Source organism: Mus pahari, chromosome 7 (genome assembly GCF_900095145.1).
Source record: "Mus pahari chromosome 7, PAHARI_EIJ_v1.1, whole genome shotgun sequence".
NCBI classification, from domain to species: Eukaryota; Metazoa; Chordata; class Mammalia; order Rodentia; family Muridae; genus Mus; species Mus pahari.
This window is the reverse complement of record NC_034596.1, coordinates 98,789,892-98,808,251: the sequence shown is the minus strand read 5'-3', so window position 1 is coordinate 98,808,251 and position 18,360 is coordinate 98,789,892. Positions and strand designations below refer to the sequence as shown.

Below are 18,360 nucleotides of genomic sequence, written 5' to 3'. Positions count from 1 at the left end.
GCTGTGTTCCAGAGATAGCCAAGGTTGTACCTTGGGCTGCAGCTGGACTTGGTAATGTATAAGAGTTACCGAGGTGGTACTGGTTTTGAAGGCATGAAGGGGTCATGAAGAGCAGCTGAGGCTTGGCACTGTGAGAGGCCATGGAAGGCCATTGGTGAAGGTGCAGCCTCAGTTGCAGTTGAAGGCCCAGGACTGAAGGGATGCAAAGGAGTTGAGGCTTGGTATCATGAAGAGAGCCTGTGAGAGGCTATTGGTGAAGCCTAGTTACAGTGGAAGACCCCAGCATATTGGAGATGCCAGTACCATAGGATGGCCACCAAGAATAACAGCAGCAGTGGAGTGGAGTCAACCAGAGCCTCGAGTGCTACAGAGGACAGAGCCGCAGAAGTGACACCAACCCCTTGGAGGAGCCCAGAAGATCATGTGTGGATCCCACACACTGGAACAAGAAGCTGTAACATTAAAGTTGCCTTGGAAGATGCCAGAGCCATAGGCTATCTGCTGAGGAAAGCTGCTAGCAGGGAGTGGAAGCAACCTAGGAGAAAGAAGTTTGTTGTAGTCAACAAAGATGAAAAAGGAGTTGGAGATCTGAAGAGTGCTTTGACATCAGACATGGAGATGCAGAATTTGCAATCTGCCCAGCTGGTTTCCTGTCTTGCTTTGGGGATTACAGTTAAGTGATTGGATGAATCTCAGAAGAGACTTTGAACTTTGGACTTTTAACATTGTTGAGAGTGATATAGGCTATGGGGACTTTTGAAGTTGAGTCCAATTTAGTCAAATGTATTTCTCATTATGCTATGTTTAGGCGTGGTCCCCTTAGACTCATGTGTTTGAACAAGCCTGTGGGGGCCAGGGAGTGGAATGCAGTGCTTTGAATATGGGTGACCTAGGGAGTGGCACTATTAGGAGGTGTGGCTCTGTTGGAGTAGGTGTGTCACTGTGGACGTGGGCTTTAAGATCCTCATGCTAGCTGCCTGGCAGTCAGTATTCTCCTAGCAGTCTTCAGATGAAGATGTGGAACTCTCAGCTCCTCCTGTACCATGCCTGCCTGGATGCTGCCATGCTCCCACCTTGATAATCGACTGAACCTCTGAACCTGTAAGCCAGCCCCGATTAAATGTTGTCCTCATAAAACTTGCCTTGGTCATGGTGTCTGTTCACAGCAGTAAAACCCTAACTACAACACTGGGTAAGCATGAAGACCAAAGTTTTTATTTCCAGCACCCACAGGCTTGGTGGGCCATCTGTAATACCAGAGCTCAGAAGGCTGTATAGCCATAGTGGGATTCCCAGGGCAAGCCAGAGCAACATGTGAGTGTGCTCCAGGTTCAAGCAAGAGACCGTGCCTTACTGAGTACAATGAGAGTATTTAAGGAAGTTTCCTGATATGAGTCTCCAGCTGCTACATATGTGTGCATCCACACCCAACATGCAAACATACATGTGTATGTGCCTACAACACACACATACACATGAGAAAAAGAAGTTGTGATTTTATGTGTGTTGATGATGCCAGTAGCTGACAATCATCCCGTGGCTCCTGTACTCCTGCTGTACACACTAGGTTCACCTTTAGACATGACCATCCCGGTGGGAACCTCGCCCTTCCCCATAACAGTACCCCACAAGGTTATCCTGCATCCACCCTATTTTATAACTGTAGTGTTGGAGACTCAGAAAGGGTATGTGCCTGGCCCAAGGACAAGGAGCCAGAAGCACACAAAAGCAGCTGAGACAGAAACTTGGATCTTCCTGGCTCTGTCTCCAACAGAGAACATCCTGTATGTCCCCTTTCCATTGTCATTGAAGATGTGTGCACTGTAAAAAAAAAAAAATCTTTTCTTTATATATTTAGGGACTTGGGAACCGAGGGCCTGGCTTGAATTTTTGGATAACATATATGTCCTGCTCCATTTGGAAAATTCTTAGGGCAGCACTCATGGTGGTCAAGGCCAGGGGGCTCTCTGCAGGAGAGGGGGAACAGCACCCAGCCCTGTCAGGCCTCCTCTTTGGGCTCCTTTACTAAACTAACCTGGGTTGTTGCTGACCCTGCCTCTTCTCATCAGGTATGGTGTGGCGGTCCAAGACTTTGCAGGCAGCTGGAGGAGTGGCCTGGCTTTCCTGGCTGTCATCAAAGCTATTGACCCCAGCCTCGTAGACATGAAGCAGGCTCTGGAAGATTCCACCCGGGACAATCTGGAGAAGGCCTTCAGCATTGCACATGATTCCCTGCATATCCCGAGGCTCCTGGAGCCGGAAGGTACGCTGATTCTCCCTCTCTGTCCTTTTTTTTTTTTTTTTTTTCTGAGACAGGGTTTCTCTTTATCGCCCTGGCTATCCTGGAACTCACTCTGTAGACCAGGCTGGCCTCGAACTCAGAAATTCTCCTGCCTCTGCTTCCCAAGTGCTGGGATTAAAGGCGTGTGCCACCACACCCAGCCCCTCTCTGTCCTTTTAACTGTTATTATAAATATACCTTCTGCTCTTCCAGGTAGGAAACTAAGAAAATTAAAATAAAAATCTAGTGAAGGAAAAAAATTCTATTTCCTATGCTATAGTCGTCTTTGTGCATCTAATTTCTACATCATTGACATCACTTGGTATCTGTATAATTTTGTCTCTTTTTCACTTGTAGATAATATCAATGTTTGGCTAGTATATTTCTATAATCTTCTGTTTATATTTATTTATATTGGATACAGAACAGTCCACCTGTAGGCATACTAAATTTACCTGGTCATTGAGGTTACGTCAAAAACAATCACTTCAGGGGTTGGAAGTGAAGCTCTGTGGCAAGTGTGAAGCCCTGTGTTAGATCCCCAGCTCTGTAGGTGGAAGGAAGGAGAGGCAGGGGAAGGAGGGAGAGAGAATGAAAAGAGGAAGAGAAGGAAGGGTAGTTTTCTGCATACAACATGACCATAAACATCTTAATTACCCAGCATGCCTTTGACTTTACCTCGAAGACCAGCTCCCACCTACAGAATGACAGTTAGAGGAGAACATTAATGTAGTATTAATTATCTATTAATAAATCCTGGTGGTGGGTCATTCATGAATGAAACACACACAGCCTTTATATTTTAATACGCCTTAAATAGCTCAGCAGCTGGGCCACTGCCTAACCTCTACACGGTTAATCCTAAGCTATTTCTTACTGATTCTGTGTTCTATCCTGGCTGCTCTGGGCCCGGAGGGCTGCCCAGCTGGGCTGTGCTCTCCCGGGCCCTTCACATGACGGCCATGCCTCTCTGCCCTGCACCATTCTTAGGCCTGGTGTCTCTCCTCTCCTCCACGCTCTTCCAACATGTGGGATCGGTTCTCCTTCCTTCCCTCCTGGTCCCAAGTCAAGTCCCGCCTCTGTCTGCTCTGCCCAGCTATTGGTTGTTGGCATCTTTGTTACCAATCAGAACCAACTGGGGGCAGGTTTCCAGAAGCTACGTACAAGCAGCTACACATTAAGATGTGTAACTCTATTCTGTCACATTGCTTTCCATACTGGGGTGTCTAATTTGGGACACCCCCCCCCCCAATTTCATGATCACCAGATGTGCTCATGGAACCAGAAGTGAGCTGATGACAGTGAATGGATCCAAGGAAGGAGAGGCACAACACTGAGCACGAGGGTCGCAGGCTTCCCTGTCCCAGCTCCTCTGTCCGGCAGCCAGCTTTAGCCAAGGACATTGCTCCCTCTCAGAGTCTAAATTTCTTCCAGGGGAAAAGAAAAAAGGAAAACTTTGCTGATGTGTGTGTCCCTTCCTCACCAACGCCCCATGGTCTTAAGGAGAAAGTGTGCTAATGCCTCTGTCTCTCTCCACAGACATCATGGTTGACATGCCGGATGAACAGTCCATTGTGACTTACGTGGCCCAGTTTCTAGAGCGCTTTCCGGAGTTGGAGCCTGTACGTTTGTTCCCCGTCCCTTCAGTTCACAAACTGGACATTTTTCCTGGGTATTCAAGGCACAGAAACAACAGCCGAAGGCTCTGGCTGGGGCTGTGTCAGTCTATGTGGCTGATGGCAACAAAGTGACTGCAAGTTGCTTGCTTGTCCTATTTCCATTTCTAAACCACCTGTGACATAATACATCTCGGTGGAACAGAAAGCCAGTCACATCTCACACAAACCTCTTCCCAGGCCAACTTGATTAAGACGACAATGTTCACCTGTCACTCGAGTATCACTCTTTAGGTGCCCAGAGGCATAGTCCAGCAAGTCACCATTTTATTTTATTTTATTTTATAGACCAGGCTGGCCTCGAACTCAGAAATCCACCTGCCTCTGCCTCCCAAGTGCTGGGATTAAAGGCGTGCACCACCACTGCCTGGCTAAGTCACCAAATCTTATAGGAGGCTCAAAATTATAAAAGATACTGACCATTTGTGGCCAGGATGCTTGTGGGGTATGAGTGTCTGTGTGTGTGTGTATGTGTGTGTGTGTGTGTTTGTCTGTGTATATGTGTGTGTGTCCATGTCCATCTGTACGTGTGTCTGCGTGTCCTTGTCTATGTGTGTGTCTGTGTGTCCTTGTCTATCTGTGTCTGTGTGGTATGTCTGTATATGCCTGTGTGTGTGTGTCCGTGTGTGTGTGTGTGTGTTCTGTTCTTTGGTTTTTGGAGTTTTGGTTGGTTGGTTTTTGCATTTTTGAGACAGGATCTCTTGTTATAGTCCCAACTGGCCTTGAACATTCAGCAGTCCCCCTGCCTCAGCCTCCTCACTCTGGTAATACAAACTGTGCCCCTTGAAGATAGGTTTTAGGTATGGATGGAAGTTATCATGGTTTCACTGAACACACACACACACACACACACACACACACACACACACACACACCTACCTATACATAATCCTAAATGGGAGTTGCTTATTCTGATCAATTCAGGAACCTAGGGGCACCTCAGTGCTAGTTCATTTCTGCATCACAGGCTGACACAGAATGGCGTTACATGCTGAGGATGAGGTCAGTTCTCTCTGTCAGTACTCATGGAGGCCCGCCCCCTACAGCCCCATTGACTTGTTCTCTGCCTCTCAGCCCTGCCTTGGCTTTTACACTGAAGATGGCCCTGAGTAGAATCGCAAGGCTCTGATGAGAGTTGGTCATGTAGCTTGATCATGACCCTTCTAACTTCAGGCTTTCGTGGTGAGACACATTGTCAGTAAGAATGTGGCTGGACCTTCCTTACCTCAGGCAGGCTAGCCTCTCCACTAGCAGGGTGAAGCAGCTTAGCCACTACTGTTCATTGGAGTACACTGAATATGCCATTCAGTATGTTGTTATCTCTTTGAAAAAAAACATATTTCATATTTTTATTTACCTGGCACTTCTGCATTTCAGCAGGACAGAACTCTTGTGACGGTTGACATCACCATGAAAACTCTTGTTAAAGTGGCTTTTATGTTTGGGTTTGACGAGGAGGATGGAAGTTGTTGTATTTGAAGGGAGAACCTGTGGTTTAATGTTGTCTTGTGTTTCTCTGCAGGAAGATTTTGTGAATCCAGACAAAGAAGCCCCCATCGAGTCCACCTTTGTCCGCATCAAAGAAAGCCCCTCTGAGCAGGAGAGCAGAGTCCTCCTCCTCAGCGAGAACGGAGAGCGGGCCTACACTGTCAACCATGAAACCAGCTACCCGCCGCCTGACAAGGTCTTCGTCTGTGACCAGCTTGAGAGCCCAACGGGCTTCTGTCTGGATAGTGCGCCGAGCCACAAACTGTCAGACAGCTCCACAGAGTTTATGCACGAGATTATTGACCAAGTCCTCCAGGGGAGCATGGGGAAGACTGGATCCATGGCAGAGCCAGCTCCAGAGTCGTCCATTTTATCAACCAGAAAGGATGGCAGGAGGTCCAACTCTTTGCCTGTCAAGAAAACCGTCCACTTCGAGGCTGATTTGCACAAGGATGCCTCATGTAGCAAGGACCCTTTCTATAGCTCTGACTTCCGCTTCGAGGGGAGCCCCAAGGCAACCAAGGAGCTGTCAAAGCAGGACGGCCATGTCTCACTGGCTGAGGTTTCCAAGGAAAAGAAGCCAGAACAGGAAGCCAAGTTAGTGCTGGAAGTTGCCTCAGACAAGGCCCCCGAAAGCACGGCCGATGGTCTGGATGCTGTGCCCCAAGATGCTCAGCCTTCCCAGGACTCCTCATTTTGTAACGGCACTGTAGAGAGTCCATCCAGTCAAGGTGAGAAAGGCCCTTCTCCACCATTCCCTGGAGATCATACTATCCTGGCCAGCTCCACTGAGCTCAAGGTTCAGCTGCTGACCGTTGAGCCTATGGACAAAGAAGACTACTTTGAATGCATCCCACTAAAAGCTTCAAAGTTTAACAAGGACCTAGTGGATTTCGCCTCCACCAGCCAGGCTTTTGGTGAGGATCCTTCGTCCCATGAGAAGACCCGTGGGGAGGAAGAGGGTTCTGAGAATCACGCTGAGAAACCAGGGAAAAGGAAATCAAAATCTCCCCATGCAGAAACAGAGTCCACCGAGTCCAGATTGGAGCCCAAGGAGCTTGAGCCTCCTCCCAAGGATCCTGAACAAGACCAAGGCCGCGCTTTGCCCCCGGAAACACCTGCAGACAAAAAGCCCGAAGTGTATGAAAAGGCCAAGAGGAAGTCCACTCGTCATCACAACGAGGAAGAAGGAGAAGCAGAAAGTGGCCTCTCTGCAGTCGGCGAAGAAACACCTTTCATCCCTCCCAGCACCAGCGTCAGCCTGGAAACCCTCAGGAGTCACAGCGAAGAAGGTCTGGATTTCAAACCTTCGCCGCCGCTCTCAAAGATCTCCGTCATCCCCCACGACCTGTTCTACTACCCTCACTACGAAGTGCCCCTGGCCGCTGTGCTGGAGGCTTACGCGGAAGGCGGGGAGGATTTGAAAAGTGAAGATGCAGACCTAGAGCATCCAGAGGAGAGCTATCTGCAGGACTCCAGGGAGGAGGAGGCCGACGAGGACGAGGAGGAGGCCCACAGCTCTCAAAGCAGCTGCAGTTTCTCCTTGCCTGTTGACAACAGCCACCCCAGCGTCAGTGACCATGTGTCCCATGTTGATGGGAGTTCTGAGGAACCCACGTCAGCCTTGGAACCTGGTTCTCCACCCTCCCATGAGGACCACCAGCCAAAGGAAACCAAAGAGAATGGCCCTGTGGAAAGCCAGCAGGTACTCTAGATTTCAGAACTCAGAGCTTCTCCCTCTGTAAGCCTTCCCTTAGGTGTAGAATTTTATGTCCTTACAGGAGGCTCTAGCAAGTACAAGTACTGGGTTGATACCCAGAAGGGAGTCCCTCCTAAAATTTTGCACCTAGGCACCCCGCTGATCTTATTCCTGCCCAGGCCCCACTCAGAGGGCTTCTAAGAGGACAAATGTTATTGTGTGTGAGGGGCCAGCAGGGTAAGGAATGATCATTTAAAAGCAGCCATTAATAGTGAACTACTAGGTCATCTCCTGTGGCCACCTGGGGACCAGGGCAAATTTGCACTGGACTCCAGCTTGATTCTTAGAACCCCTGTTCTTCAGTTTCTGTGATTTGCTATGGATTGTGTAGACAGGAAGGGGAATACTCATTCTAGGCTCGAGCAGCTGAGCACACACTTTCAGTCAATTGTGTTGCCAGTGTCTAGCCAGTGGCTCAAGGCCGGTATAAGAGGGGCAGGTACACAGAGCCCTGTCCTGATGCTCTGGGGAACAGGCAAGATCTTTCAACAAAGAACTACCTTGCAGCCCTGGGAATCCTGGAGAGGGCATCGAAGCCCTGCTGGTGCAGAGACAGGTGAGAGAAGGGGTCCTGGGCTCAGCTCCAGGAGGTCACGTGCCTGTCAACTCAGCAACATGGGTTGCGAACCCCTTCGGGTCACATGTCAGATATCTACATTACTATTCTTAGCAGTAGCAAAATCAGAGTTATAAAGTAACAGGGAGATGATGTTATGGTTGGGGGCAGGAGTCACCACAACATAAAGCACAGTATTAGGAAGGTTCAACACCTTTGGAAGAAACATCGTGACCAACATCAGCAAATGAGGGAAAAGAGAGGTGTGCCAACTTCCATACAGTGGAAATAGAGAGTGTGGCATCGGACATGGAGCTGGCCCTGCTAAGGGTTCTGCAGAGGGAGATTCCTCAGACCCAGAGAGGCCGGAGAGGGTGTAGGGCAGCAATCCAGTGGAAGACGTTCCCGAGTGTCAGAATCTGACTAAGAATGGAGCCAGCTTATTCCTGATCAGCTCGATCGCTGTTTTTCATCTCTCCCTGGACGTTAGTTACACCTCTCATCCCTCCCAGTTCAGTCCTGAGCAGCCCGCAGAGGGGTGACCCTAAGGCCCAAGTCTCACCTCATTTCTCCTTTATTCCTGCCTCCTTAGTATGGCCTTTGACACTCTTTCCTCTCCCACCTGGCTGTCCATCCCTCATGGCCTCTCTCCAGCAAAGGCGGCTTCTCTTGGTTTCTAGATACCCATGCTCTTGGGTGGTCCTTCCCCACCCAGAATTTGGCAAGTGGTCATTCACCCTTCAAAGCTCTGTGTTGAGGTCACCTCCTCCTGGCTTCTGCCCTAGCAGAGACCTTACAGCCTTAGTGGGGCCAACCCCACTCTGGCAGTTCTTTCCCGTATCCACAGGGTTTGTTTTTCCATACCAAGAGTAGTAAGTGGGCATCTGTGTATTCATCCTTGGACCCTAGAGACCAGGGTGGTACCTGGCAGGGTCTTCCAAATGCAGGGGTCAAGTGCTTATTGCTTTGGAGTAAAACGAGAAGATAAATGGGCAGAGACAAGGGTTGGCTCTTGAGTGGAACTGGGAGGGCTAAGAAAGCCTTTATACTCAGTGGGTTGCAGACAAGGGAGTTTGGAGAGCCCTCAGCAATGCTTAGTATTGAGACAGTATGCTGCCTTCATCAGCGCTCGCTGCTGTTCTGTTTGCCAGTTTGGGACAATGGGGAGAGTTTTCAGTCCTCAGCCATGAGTGGCTATTCAGGGCAGGGCAGGGAGCAATGTGTTCAACAGTTGTAAGCCACATGCATGGAGAAGAGAGCTGAGGTGGTTCCAGAGGTGCCAGAGACACACCTGACTCCTTGCCCTGTTGCTGAGAGTCACACACACACACACACACACACACACACACACACACACACTTTAGGCCTCATGTGGGCTGCCAGTTCTCCCCTGTGGTGCCTCCTGTGGGAAGCTGACAGAAGCCAGCAGCAGTGGGCATAGACGTCAGCGAGATCAGATCTAGTGTTTTAGCTGAAGATATGGAGGACAACTGGAATGATTCTCCAAATTGCCAGGGGGCAAAAAGCTAGGTGAGGGGAGTAGGTGACTGAGAGTGTCCAGGGCAGGCAGTCTATGGAGACACAAGGCTGACCCTTCGTTCCCTTGTTGGATTGGTTGTGACAGGTTCTCATGTAGCCCAGGCTAGCCTCAAGCTCGCTAAGGAGCCAAGAATCGCCTTCAGTGTCTGATTCTCTTCTTTTCTAAGTACCACTAGGTCAGACTTAGGCAGGGCTGGGAATCGAACCCAGGGCTTCTTTCATGCCTGGCAAGCCCTTTATTAACAGAGCCACATGCTCAGTGCCTGACCCTTCATTGCCAGGAATTGCCCAAATCAGGTAGGGCACCACCTGCTTTGTGGAGAGTGTTAGGTGGATAGCTAGGAGTGCTGGGGCAGCCCTGGGTTGGAATCATGGGGTCGGATAGATTTGGAATCTCATCCTATCTCAAGTCTTACTGGTGGCCAGCGGGGATAAGGACAGATCAAGTTTCCTTCCCCAGCTCTATGCACAACCTCCCAATATTACTCTAGGGGGAGTAATAGTGGCACAACTTGCATTGTGGCTCTGGCCCCATGCCTTGTTTATCTGTTGCTTCCAACTGCACTTTGTACTTGGTCCCTAAGTGTAACCCCCCTGCAAGGCCCGTGGTGTGGAGAACCCCGAGTCTGTTTCCTACCTGCTCCTCCGTTCAAAAAAGAAAGGGAAGGCTACAAAGACAAGAAAATGGCAAGTTTGTATTGTTCTGCCCACTAAAAAGCAAAGTACAATAAAAATCCTCTCCTTATTTCCCCTTGAGGTAAAGGTCTCTCTGCTCAGCCATGAGGAACAGTGGTCTCCTGTGGCTAAGAGCACTTTGAGTTCCTGCTTGGAGCTTTGTTCTGAGTAGCTGGCCTGGCCTCCAAATCCCTTGACTGGCCCCAGCTGAGCAGGTTATCCCTGCTGGTCCCACACTTGAGATTTCAATGGGGGCGTTGCTGATGGCTATCGGGTGCTCTGTGTTACACTAGCTGTTTCCCTTTCTAGTAGACACTAGAGATGTGGCCCTGTGGTCCCTTCCAGCAAAGGCACAATGCCAGTGTCCTCCCCTAGACTGCATTTGCCTGTGTGTGTCCTGCTCCTGAACCATTGATCACCTTTGTACCTAGCCACCTGGTTCTCAGGATCTGTCCCTCTGTTGCGGTAGCTGAGTGTATTGAAAGTTCAGCCATTGTAAGGGGCCTCCTTCTAAGGAACCCTGTGCCCCACAGGGAAGAGGGTGATGGGGGGGGGGTACCCATTTGATAGCTGGGAAATCCAGACTCAAGGACCGACAGTCTGTGACTCAAGGTCGAGTAGGTGACTCAGGCAGGATTATGTTCCAGAGCTTTCTGACTCCAAAAACTCTAGCTGCCTTCCCTCCATCCATTCACAGCCCTTGATTTCTGCACAAGGAGTGGGAAGTGGAGCGGGCTTCTTCCCTGGGCCATCCAGGCTGGAAGGAATGTACAAGATGAGCAGAATTGGAAGGGGCACTGGCGGGATTGGAGGAGAGCCCAGACAGTGATGGCCTGTATTTTAACTATTTTGTATTCTAGTCCCAAGAACCCCCAAACCCGGAACTGCCCACAAAGCCATTAGAAGAAAAGTTAACGGAAGCCTCAACTAGCAGTAAAAAGAAGGAAAAACGGAAACACGTGGACCACGTAGAAAGCTCATTATTTATAGCCCCTGGGACGGTCCGCTCCTCAGACGACCTTGAGGAAAACCCCAGCGAACACAAGGTCCCTTCCAGGTATGTTACTAAGGTCCTTTCACTTTAGGAACGGAATCGGGGCTTGTTCTCTAGGGGGCGATTAAGCATCTTGTATAGACAGTGCATCCGCAGAGGGAGAGGCAAGCAAAGCCGTGGAGATGAGCTGAGAACAGACAAGGACGTGTCCGTGCCCATGGGCATGAGGTGGGGCTGGCCATGCCCTACACAGAGTCTGAACACTAGTCACAGAACAGGTCACGGTTACCTCCCAGCTCCTGTTCCCTGGTTTGTTCAGGCACAGTGTGGCTAAAGATGCTGTGGTGTGGGTAGACCTAACCAGCACAACAGAACTCTGCAGCCCGTGGAAGCAGGCAGCACCGAGGTGAGCTCATTATGTGAAGGGGGTCCTGGAGCCTGCTGGCCCCGGGAAAACCGAGTTAACACGAGCTTCCAAGAGGCTGACACCTGGCTTGAGTAGCAATGGATAGGACCCTTCTCTGGGTACCTGTCTCCTAGATGATCATGACTAAGTTGGTCTCTGGCCTAGGCAGAGAGGCCTGGAACCCACAGGACCCAGGTACACCTCTGGCCTTGGCCTTCTATCCTCAGTGGGGTTTATACTTTGCTTTATGCTCCTTCAAACTGAAGAGCTGTCCCGCTACATTTAACTCTGTCCTCTTTATCACTCCAGCTCAGCCTCTGGTAGAGAGGGCTGGTTGGGGGTGGGAGGAGAGGGATGGAGAAGGAGGGAAGACTCCATTACACCTCCTCCAAGCAGGTGTTTTGGATTCCCCCCCCCCTTTTAATAAGATTTATTTATTTAATATATATGAGCACACTGTCACTCTCTTCAGGCACACACCAGAAGAGGGCATTGCATCCTATTACAGATGATTGTGAGCCACCATGTGGTTGTTGGGAATTGAATTCAGGACCTCTGCAAGAGCAGTCAACCACTGAGCCATCTTGCTGCATTCTTGTACCATAGCATGATTTTTTTGTTGTTTTTCTTCACAGAACAGTCATTCCTTCCCTTTAAGATTTTTGGTAGTTCTGGGGATTGAACTCACAGCTTCATGCATGCTAGGCAGATGAGCTAGGCGACCAGCTCTTGCTAGCTCCCGTTTAGCTTTTTCTTTTGAGAGTGTGTCTCACTAAGTTGCCTAGGCTGGCTTTGAACTGGCTTCATAGCCCAGGCCTGGGCAAGGCATGGAGTTGATTCCATCCTTTAGGGGGCGCTTGGTTCTTTGGGTAGATGAACGCATGGTTGACTGTGCTTCCCAGGTCTTCTGGAGGTCTGGAGATGGGTCCTCAGCACCTGGTAGCTGGACGAGTGAGGGTCAGGGATCACACCCATTAGAAAGCTCATACTGATACAATGTAACACAAACCCATCTATGGGGAAGCCTGCTGTAGCCAAGGGGACAGAGAGATCATTCCCTCTTACCAGGAATGTGCTTTTGAGTTAGGAAGTATTACATACACATAAGGGCAAGAACAGGGCTCCAGAGCTCCCAGCTCTGCACCGTGGGGGGATCAAGCCACTCTGGACGCTGCTGAGGCCCCAGGATCCCTTTTGACTTTAAAGTTACATTTTGCTTCATTCCTGTGCCGTGTTTGCAATGTAATGTAGCGAAACCTAGATTGAGAGATACCGAGGTTGCCTTACAGGAACTTTCTGAGAACATGTACTTAGGCCAAGTGCCAGGCTTCTGGGGGCCAGGGAGTGAGCTTGCTTAGAGGAACTTGAGATGACACGGTGCCAAGGTGCATGGCACCCACCAGATACCTAGTCCTGCTAGGCAGCAAGCCAGGCCCTAAGGCCTTCTGAAGCAAGTGGGGTGACCCATTCTTTCTCCAAGGGAAGACAACTTTGGTTTCCACATTTCATTGGCAGCTCCCAGCCAGGAGCCACAGTTGATGGCCCAGAATTCTCCTGCCTCCACTTTGGGGGTGTCAGCTCTACGCAAAAGACAGAAGGGCATTCCATGTCAGACTCAAAGATTTGGGCATAAAATCAGCCTCCTTATGTATGAAAGGAAAAAATGGTGGTATCCCCTAGGGCTAGATTGGCAGAATGTAATGGCATAGCAAGGAACACCAGAGAGGAAGGCCAGCCTCCTGACCTTGGGCCCAGCCCTGTCCTTAACGTGCAGGGGACTGTAGGTGAATCCTAAAACCTCAGGATGCTTGGATATAAAGTCCCCAATCCTGGCCCAAACCCTTGGAAGTTTAGAAATATGTGACCTGCTTTCTATTAAAAACTCTGATTTGCATTTTGGTATAGATAAGGGCCCAGTGTCTGTGGAAGGTGCCAGGTCGAGGAGACTTGGGTGGCTGTGTGATTGGACAATTTGTGCCCTAGGTGGTGCCCATTCACAAAGTTTCTTTGCTTTTCAGGAATAGTCACAGTGACTCCAGCATTTACATTCGGCGACACACTAATAGGTCTTTGGAATTGGTTAGTATGTGAATTTCTTCTTCCCCATGGCCCCTGCTAATTGGTACCTTTCCTTGCTTCCTCCCCTTCCCGGCCCTGAGCTTTGAGATTACTGACCTGCACCAACCTTAACTTGGGGATAGAAGACAGCCACACTTGAAACCTTGTTAAGCACGGTCCACTTGGATGTCCAGTTTGGAGCAAGAAAGGGTGTAAATAAAGCATTGATTCCAAAGCCCAAAGGCCTCTTTGTGAAACCAACAAACAAAAAACCAAAATCCAAGACACCTCCCTAACCCCGCACCCACATCTGGAAAGATCAAAGTCAGAGCACTCGTACCCAGTCACTAGAGGGTCCCTTGTGACATCTGCAAGTGCTGAGACCTGCAGAGGCCCTTACTCCTGATCCAGGTTAGGTGGTGGGTGGGCCTCTTCCCCGTCACCCTTGGGGGGGGGGTCAGGGGAGGAGGCAGAAGTATCTACTGTGTAGCAATTTGATTTTTGAAACTAGATGTCTGCAGTATCGAGAAAAGCATGGCGTGGTCAGCTTTGTAAGCTTAAAATCACCCTGTTTTCTGTTTCAGAGATTTCATCTTTACTAATTGGGTTGCGGGGTTTTGTTTATAAATTTCACTGTAGGACCATTTTAGCTATGTTCAATTGAGGAACGCAGCCGATCTGGATGACAGGAGAAACAGAGTGTTAAACAGGTTGGTGGCTTCATTCCATAAGTTTGTGGAATTTAAATATATTTATATATATTTATATTTATAAATATATTTTTATATATTTGTATATTATCTATTTTATGTATTTATATTTGTCTTTACCAATATTATAAAATATAAATATATTATTATATATTTTAACAAGCTATTAAATAAATATATGTTTATTTTAATACATATTTATGTGTGTGCATGTATATATGTATATCCTAACTCACAGGGGCCATTATTCTTCAGCTCTGGCTTATTGACCATGCTGTTAATAAGTTGGGAAAAATACCAGAAAATAGCTATTCCAAATGAAGTAAAGTGAATATAAATGGATGAGGGAAAAGTTAGCGATCCCTGAATCCGTGCAGAGAGGCAGCGCACAGCTCAGTGTGCATCTGGGGCAGAAGGTGGTCGTCAGAGGTATTGCTGTATCATCCCCTGTAGGGCCTGACTCTCGATCCCTTCTGTCCCGCTGCAGGTACAATTCTCAGAAGCTCACTGAGCTGATTTTACAGTTCTACGGCATCAGAGCAGACATGAAGCGGGAGTACAAACATGCCAGGCTGTCTATGAAAGTATTCGTTACTGGTGGAGAGCTAAATTATCTAGTTGATAGTTCGCAAGTTACAGTAATAAACTGGTCCTGAGAGTCCCGAACCTGAGAGCCCCGACCCTGTTAAAGTCACAGAAGTACTTGATCCTATCGTCCTTCTCCTGCGGGTTCGCACAGGCTTGGAAGAGTTGAGATGATCAGGCTCGGTCGTCTCCACCCAAGGGGTCAGGAGCAGGGGCTTTAGATTTCCACTCTTATGTGTCAAATGAGACACAAATACAACCAGGATCCCCTGCTTCCTTCCCAAGCCTAAAATGGAAATGCTAATTTCAGTTTTCCGCCAAAGGGAGTTCGCAGCTAGGGAGAAAATGCTCTTTAGCGTTGATCAGGTAGGGCATTGGCAAGGAGAACTTGACATGTTCAGAGTGTTCCCTACCTCCAGCAACAGAGTTTATATTTTTTTCTATGCAAGCTAGGGAAATTGCACCCCGTGTCTGGTATTCAGCCACAAATCACTCCATTGTGGATGCCACAACCCACCCATACCCGCCCCATAGGCATTGACATGAAAATCGCCCTGAGCAGCTCATACTTCAGGCTTCTGTGCATCAGTCCCCTACCCATCCCTTCCTACCTTTCCTTGGGATGGTTGGGTTTTGCCACCACCTAGTCCCTCCAGTTAGCACCCCATTCATTACCTGCCAGGCAAAAGCAACCTGGCTCGCTCATTAAACACTCCCTCCCACCACCTAAAAGAAAGGTAACTCTGACCCAAGTCAAAGCTGGCAGTTCTTCTGAAGGCGACCTGTCAAAGGCAAAACCTGGGGTGGCTTGACTTGTTTGTCCCTTGTAGCTGCTTTGAAATTATCAGCCCTTTAGTAACTGAGGCATAGGTAGGTGAGAGCTGGCAGTCCTACCTCCTCCTGGGCTGTCCCAGGAAACCTGGCTCAGCTTTATCATGAAGTAGTTGTGTGGCCTTTGAAACAACTGCTGCCCCATGACTGTCACTGTGGTCATTTGTGAAATGGTTGGCCTGGCTCCTTCTGTTAGGGAGGGGTGATGGAGATGGCTGGGGTCTGTGTGGGTGCTCCAAGGCCTGCCCCACCCCCTCTCCTGGAACACACACACAAATGGGGACCTCCCTGATGTATCGTGGGAGCCTTTATCTGTGGATGGGTTGTGGGGTTGAGGTTCAAGATGGTCTTCCAATCACAGGGACCCCCACCAATAACCATCCTGTCCCTTTCTTTTTCTCTGCAGGACTGGCACCAACTCCTCTGGAGAAGCCGTGCCCCTGGGGAACCAGAGCCCGCCCAGCGACTCTCTGACGCAGTTTGTCCAGCAGCCCGATGTGATATATTTCATTCTCTTCCTCTGGCTCCTGGTTTACTGCTTGCTGCTCTTCCCCCAGCTTGATGTCAGCCGGCTCTGAAACGCGTGTCTGGAGAATAAAAAGACAGGACTCTGGCCAGGGCGGAGTCACCGCATCTCACTGTCTGTTCAGGGTTGAGCCACCTGGGCAGAGATGGAAGACGTCCGTGGGAGCGCAGGCCCCACCCCCCGTTGCTGTCTGGATCAGTCTTTGCTCACCTGTCCTCTTGATTCTCCAAGCCCCGAGCATGCTTTCCTCCCAGACTGTATGCTCCCAGCTCAGGTTTGAGGCTGGATCTGTGGATGAGATTCCTCCTTATGTGCCTTGTTTGGTCAGATGCGAGTCCTTATTAATGTGTACCCCAAACCTGGGTCTTAACATGCGCACATGTGGGTCCCTAAGGTCCTGGAGGAGCTTGTGTTACTGACTTTTATCTCAGGGGAGGGTCTGCCTGACTCTGAGAAAGAGCGGAGTCCATTGTAGGGAGAATGGTACCCTGTTTGCCTCCAAGTGTGAATGTTTGAGTGAAGAGCCTATTCCCCTATAACCTGCCCCAGTCTGGTCATCCATTGCTGGGGACTTAAACAGCACATACCTGCCCATTTCCCAGAAATTACACCTGGGCACTGGCAGACTCCAAAGAAGAGGGTGTTCTGCCAGGTTTGCTGTGAGCTACAGCCCACTCGTCTTTTGCCTTCGTGTTCTCGGAGGGTTGCATTTTTAATTCGCTTTTTTATTGATTGAATTGAGGTACCGGCTCTAGTTTTCAAACCTGCCCATCAGTAGGACCTCCTATCAGATGAAAGCCAGTGTAGATTTGCATGCAAAGCAAGGCCCTGGCTGACTGGGGTAGCCCTGTCTCTCCCTTCCTCTGCTGAATCTTCTGTATGGAACCTGAACTCCCTGTGGGGCTGCATGAGGTGCCCCAGGGGGCTGGAAGTAGCCCAGCCAGAATAAGCTCCCACAAATGGTGGCGCTGGGAGGGTTTCTGCAGGTTTCTGGGCTCAGGATGCATTTGTACCTTGGCACCAGCATCCTTTGCGGTCAGCCAAACAGAGATCTTGAAAAGGCTTTCCGGAAAGGACCAGGGTGTAGGCTGGGGCCGGCAGCTTGCAGAAAGAGAAAGGTTTCTTTCCTCATCCTCCTGTCTTCCTCAGCCCCTACCCCAGTGTCCTCTGTCCTCTTTGCGAAGGCTCAAGTCTGGGAAAGCTCCAGCTTCTTCCTGCCCTTGCTATCCCTCTCCAAAAGCACACACTAGGGCTGGAGAGATGGCTCAGCGGTTAAGAGAACTGACTGTTCTTCCAAAGGTCCCGAGTTCAAATCCCAGCAACCACATGGTGGCTCACAACCATCCGTAATGAGACCTGACGCCCTCTTCTGGTGCAGCTGAAAACAGCTACAGTGTATTTACGTATAATAATAAATAAATAAATCTTTAAAAAAAAAAAAAAAAAAAAAACAAGCACACACTAGGCAGCCCTTATAAAACCACAAACTGTTAGTCCAGAATGGGCCTCAGGGAGCATCTCTGAACTCAGAGAGGCAGAACAGGTTGGCCAAGGTCACACAGCCTACCAGCAATAGACTGGTCACTAGCCCCCAGGCCACTTGGCCACCCCCCCCCCCACTCTGAAACTATTGCTTTTTCTTCGTAGAAAAAAAAAAAAAACAGGTACACAAATGTCCTCATTCAAACAAAACCGTCCTTTTAAGACCTTTAATTAACTTCCAAATTTAGCCTGGGCTCCTTCTAGAATGTTCTTGATGGCTGTAAAGGCTTATGTCTTGGTTACTACTCTTGTTGCTGTGACAAAACAACTGAGGAAAAAACTTAAGAAAGGAGAGGGTCTGAGGGCTCACAGCTCCAGGATGCGATCCATCATACAGGGGGAGTTGTGGCGGCAGGAATGTGAGGTGGCTAGTCATGTTGTATTGGAAGGCAGAGGAAGGAGGAGGGGAAGGGGGGAGAGAGTGTGTGCTAGTTCAGGTTGGGACCCCCAGTTCAGGGGATGGTGCTGCCTACTATAGGGCAAGCCTTGCCTCTTTCTGGAAAGACCCTCAGAGTCACTTCCAAAGGTGTGTTTCCATGGATACTAAATGCAGTCAAATTGACAATGGAAATGGGGCATCACATCTTGCATCTGACACGAATGCTGTTCTTCATCCAGGAGTCATTCTCCTTAAGCAAGCCAAGGACTCACTGGTTTTCAAACACAGCTCAGACAATTTACATAGCACATTGAGTCAGGACAGTTAAAAAACTGGCTTCTCAGCCATTTTGATT

At 49.3% G+C, this 18,360-nt stretch overlaps 1 protein-coding gene across 2 annotated transcripts in view; it reads left to right on the top strand.

Annotated features, from left to right (window-relative positions):
- Clmn (calmin) overlaps positions 1 to 17,406 on the top strand; it is a 99,991-nt gene extending 82,585 nt beyond the window's left edge. Inside the window, exons 7-14 of one of the 2 annotated variants that reach the window (XM_029540786.1) lie at positions 2,070 to 2,263; positions 3,821 to 3,903; positions 5,480 to 7,150; positions 10,835 to 11,031; positions 13,393 to 13,453; positions 14,072 to 14,142; positions 14,630 to 14,722; positions 15,965 to 17,406. In XM_029540786.1, coding sequence (XP_029396646.1) covers positions 2,070 to 2,263; positions 3,821 to 3,903; positions 5,480 to 7,150; positions 10,835 to 11,031; positions 13,393 to 13,453; positions 14,072 to 14,142; positions 14,630 to 14,722; positions 15,965 to 16,136 — 2,542 coding nt within the window. In that variant the 3' untranslated portion in view covers positions 16,137 to 17,406. The remainder of the gene's footprint in view (positions 1 to 2,069; positions 2,264 to 3,820; positions 3,904 to 5,479; positions 7,151 to 10,834; positions 11,032 to 13,392; positions 13,454 to 14,071; positions 14,143 to 14,629; positions 14,723 to 15,964) is intronic. The other variant, XM_021202180.2, reaches the window with a different exon arrangement.
- Positions 17,407 to 18,360: the final 954 nt, after the last annotated feature.